Raw genomic sequence first — 3,261 nt, 5'->3', positions numbered from 1 at the left:
GCCCAGCCCCACAGAGCCCCGGGCAGCTGCGCCGGGCTGGGCACGGCACTGACAGCCCAGCGCGGGGTGTAATTAAAGCTATTTATCATCCTGCTGCCGCAGCGGGACCATCGATCCCTGCAGCCCGGCACTAAGGCTCCACTGGGAGGATGGAGCAGGGCATGGCCCAAGTCCCTGGGGTCCAGCTCCTGTCTGGTGTCCAGGGGACACATGTCCCCGTGGCCATTGCACCTGTCTGCTGGGCTCCTGGGGAATGACTCTGCCAGTGTGGTTGCTCCCACTGCTTTGGGGCCCTGGGGACTGTGTCCTGCTTAGTGCTGGAGCAGGGCCATCCTGGCTTCAATCTGCCCTCTGGGATACCTGACAGGGCTGGGGGTGCCACTGGGGTCTGGCTTGGACCCACCTTTGCTCTCTCTTGCAGCGGGTGGCTCCTACTACATGATCTCACGTTCCTTGGGACCTGAGTTTGGTGGAGCTGTGGGGCTCTGCTTCTACCTGGGCACCACCTTTGCCGGCGCCATGTACATACTGGGCACCATCGAAATCCTGCTGGTAGGTGCCTGGTCCTTGCCCCATGCAGCACTGAGGGCTCAGCTCCTGGCAGGGAAGTTCTGCTCTCACCTTCCCATGCTGCCCACTCCTCATGGCCCATTGAGGAACTGAGGCTTTGCAGGGGGGCCTACGGAACCTTCCCTGCAGGCTGTTAGCTTGGCAGTGATGCCCTGCCTCTTTCCCAGGCCTACATCTTCCCAGCCATGGCCATCTTCAAGGCAGAGGATGCTAGTGAGGAAGCAGCTGCGATGCTCAACAACATGCGTGTGTATGGCACCTGCGTGCTGACCTGCATGGCCACCGTCGTGTTTGTGGGTGTCAAGTATGTCAACAAGTTTGCCTTGGTCTTCCTGGGCTGTGTCATCCTCTCCATCCTTGCCATCTATGCTGGTGTCATCAAGTCAGCCTTTGACCCGCCAAGCTTCCCGTGAGTATGGGGTCCTGTGGGGCTGCAGCAGGGCCGGGGCACATAGGCACACAGCTGAGTGCTTGTGTCCCCCCAGGATCTGCCTCCTGGGTAACAGGACCCTCTCACGCCACGGCTTTGACATCTGCACCAAGATGGTGGTGGAGGGGAACGAGACAGTGGGCTCCAAGCTCTGGGAGCTCTTCTGCACCTCCCGTTTCCTCAATGCCACCTGTGATGAGTATTTTGCCATGAACAATGTCACAGAGATTGAGGGTATTCCCGGTGCTGCCAGTGGCCTCATCCAAGGTGAGTGCAGCATGGGGACATGGGCATGGGGATGGAGGTGTGGGGATGGAAGTGTAGGACAAGCCCAGGAGAGCCGTGGTGGGGCACTGGCTATGCCTGCCTGGCAGCATTGCTGTTCGGGTTGGTGGAGGGTCCAGTATGGGTGGATGTCATGAGAGTGTCCCCTTGGCCATTGCCAGCTGTTGTGGGGGCAGGCAGTGCTTGGCCCAGGTGAGGGAGCATGTGGGTGATCCCTGCCAGGGACCGCTCTGGGGCATCGTGGGCTGTGCTCACGCAGTGCTGGGCAGTGGGACAGACTCCTGCAACAGGTGACAGAGCAGGGCACTGCAGCCACCCACTCTGTCAGCCAGTGGGGTGGCTTCAGAGGATGCCCAGAGGCTGGGGAGGAATAAATTCTCCCTCTGCTTTCTCTTGGCCTTTGGAAAAGCTGATATTGATCTGAGGTTTTGTGAGAAGCGATCGCCCCTTGGGGGCACTTTGCTGCTGCAGCCACAGCCGTGCTGGGAAAATGGCCAGGGCCACGGAAAGACGCAGGAATTTGCTGGGAGGAGCCACTTCTGACCTGTTTTTCGGGAGATCCTGGTACATCTGCCAGGTGCTCACGCTTGGCAGCAGGTGGTGGAGACTGATGTTCTGTGCCGTGTTCAGAGGGTGTCTGCAGACCCCTGTGCCGGGGTGGTTGTCAGGACTCAGGAGTGCAGATGAGCCACGAACAGGATCAGTCCTTCCTGGTGGCTGTGGGTCTGCTCCAGCTGTCTCGCCATGGCAGTGGCATGGACCCAGGTGTGGGAGCTCAGGCCTGGCTAAGTGCATGGTGCTTGGGGCTGCGGCTGTCGTGGTGGTTGGTGGAGCAGTCACTGGGTGTTGGAGAGACTGCCAGTGGCATCCCATGCTAAGGTGTTGTGGTGCAGATAAGAAGTCCCTGTATGCTGGGTACAGCCTGCTCCAAGTGATGACAGTGCTGCTGGGGAGAGGACACGGACCCCCACCCACTTGGCCAGTTTCTGTCAGGGCAGTAGGCAGTGAACACTCCTGTACCTGGAGCATTGGGGTAGAGCTGAGACCCTGCTCTGGGGCAGCTGGTGGTGAGGGTGATAGCATCTCTAGACAGGTGGCCAGTGTTAGTGGCTTGCTGTGCCCCAGGTGAGGGGTGTCTTTGCAGGACGAAACATATTTCTGGGAGGACAAGGCAGACAGGTTCAGCGGGGTCTGCCAGCCCAGCCTGTCACCTGTGAGTGGCTGGGGAGGAGGACTCAGCGCTGGGATCTGAGGGCTGGTCCCTGCAGGCCCCTTTGCCCCACTCTGCAGCCCCCCAGCAGTGCTATGTGGCTGTTAAGCGAACACCTAGAGCCAAGGGTCGGATGAGTAGGCTAGTAGTTTCGTCCCTTCAATTTGCAGCCAAGCCAGCACGTGGCGGGACACTAAGCCTGTTACATCAGCCCCACACTCGTAATCCCATCAAAAACATTATCAAGTTACTTTGACACGATCCACTTCCCTTAAACCTGTGTTGATCAGCATTAATTATATTACCCTCTTAATTATTTGCTACTGCAATCCCATGTCAGCTGCTCCAGTATCTTGCGGAGGTGCTGCCAGCAGCAGCACAGACCTGCTCTGGTTGCCCACCTGAGCTGCCAGGCCTGTCTCTCACCCGCTGGATGCTCACGGCCTTGGCCCCTGGCCAGGGTGGCTGTGCAGCAAGGCTGGGGTGAGGAGAGGCAGCACCAGATGCCCCCTGGCTCCATCCCTTTGTGCTGTGGGGTGCAGGGTGCTGTGCTGGGTATGGGGACTCACGGGCACCTTCTCACGCCGGTGGCACTGCCTGACCTGCCTCCTCACAGAGAACCTCTGGAGCTCATACCTGTCCAAGGGTGTGATCGTGGAGAAGAGGGGGCTGCCCTCAGTGAGTGCCCCCGAAACCCCAGTGGACATGGACCAGCCCTACGTCTTCAGCGACATGACGTCCTACTTCACCCTGCTCGTCGGCATCT

General features: G+C 59.5%; 1 protein-coding gene across 1 annotated transcript; it reads left to right on the top strand.

The window, feature by feature from the left end:
- Positions 1–421: 421 nt before the first annotated feature.
- Positions 422–3,255, top strand: LOC103810824 (solute carrier family 12 member 5-like; the record flags this gene model as incomplete). Its single annotated transcript, XM_009083745.1, has 4 exons — positions 422–552; positions 738–979; positions 1,056–1,267; positions 3,112–3,255. Coding segments are annotated over 4 exons (729 nt in total), but the record flags the coding sequence as incomplete, so codon positions are not given.
- Positions 3,256–3,261: the final 6 nt, after the last annotated feature.

The sequence above is a fragment of the Acanthisitta chloris genome, unplaced genomic scaffold (genome assembly GCF_000695815.1).
Source record: "Acanthisitta chloris isolate BGI_N310 unplaced genomic scaffold, ASM69581v1 scaffold39371, whole genome shotgun sequence".
NCBI lineage: Eukaryota > Metazoa > Chordata > Aves > Passeriformes > Acanthisittidae > Acanthisitta > Acanthisitta chloris.
Note: the sequence above shows the minus strand (reverse complement) of the source record. Positions and strands in the feature narration are given on the sequence as shown.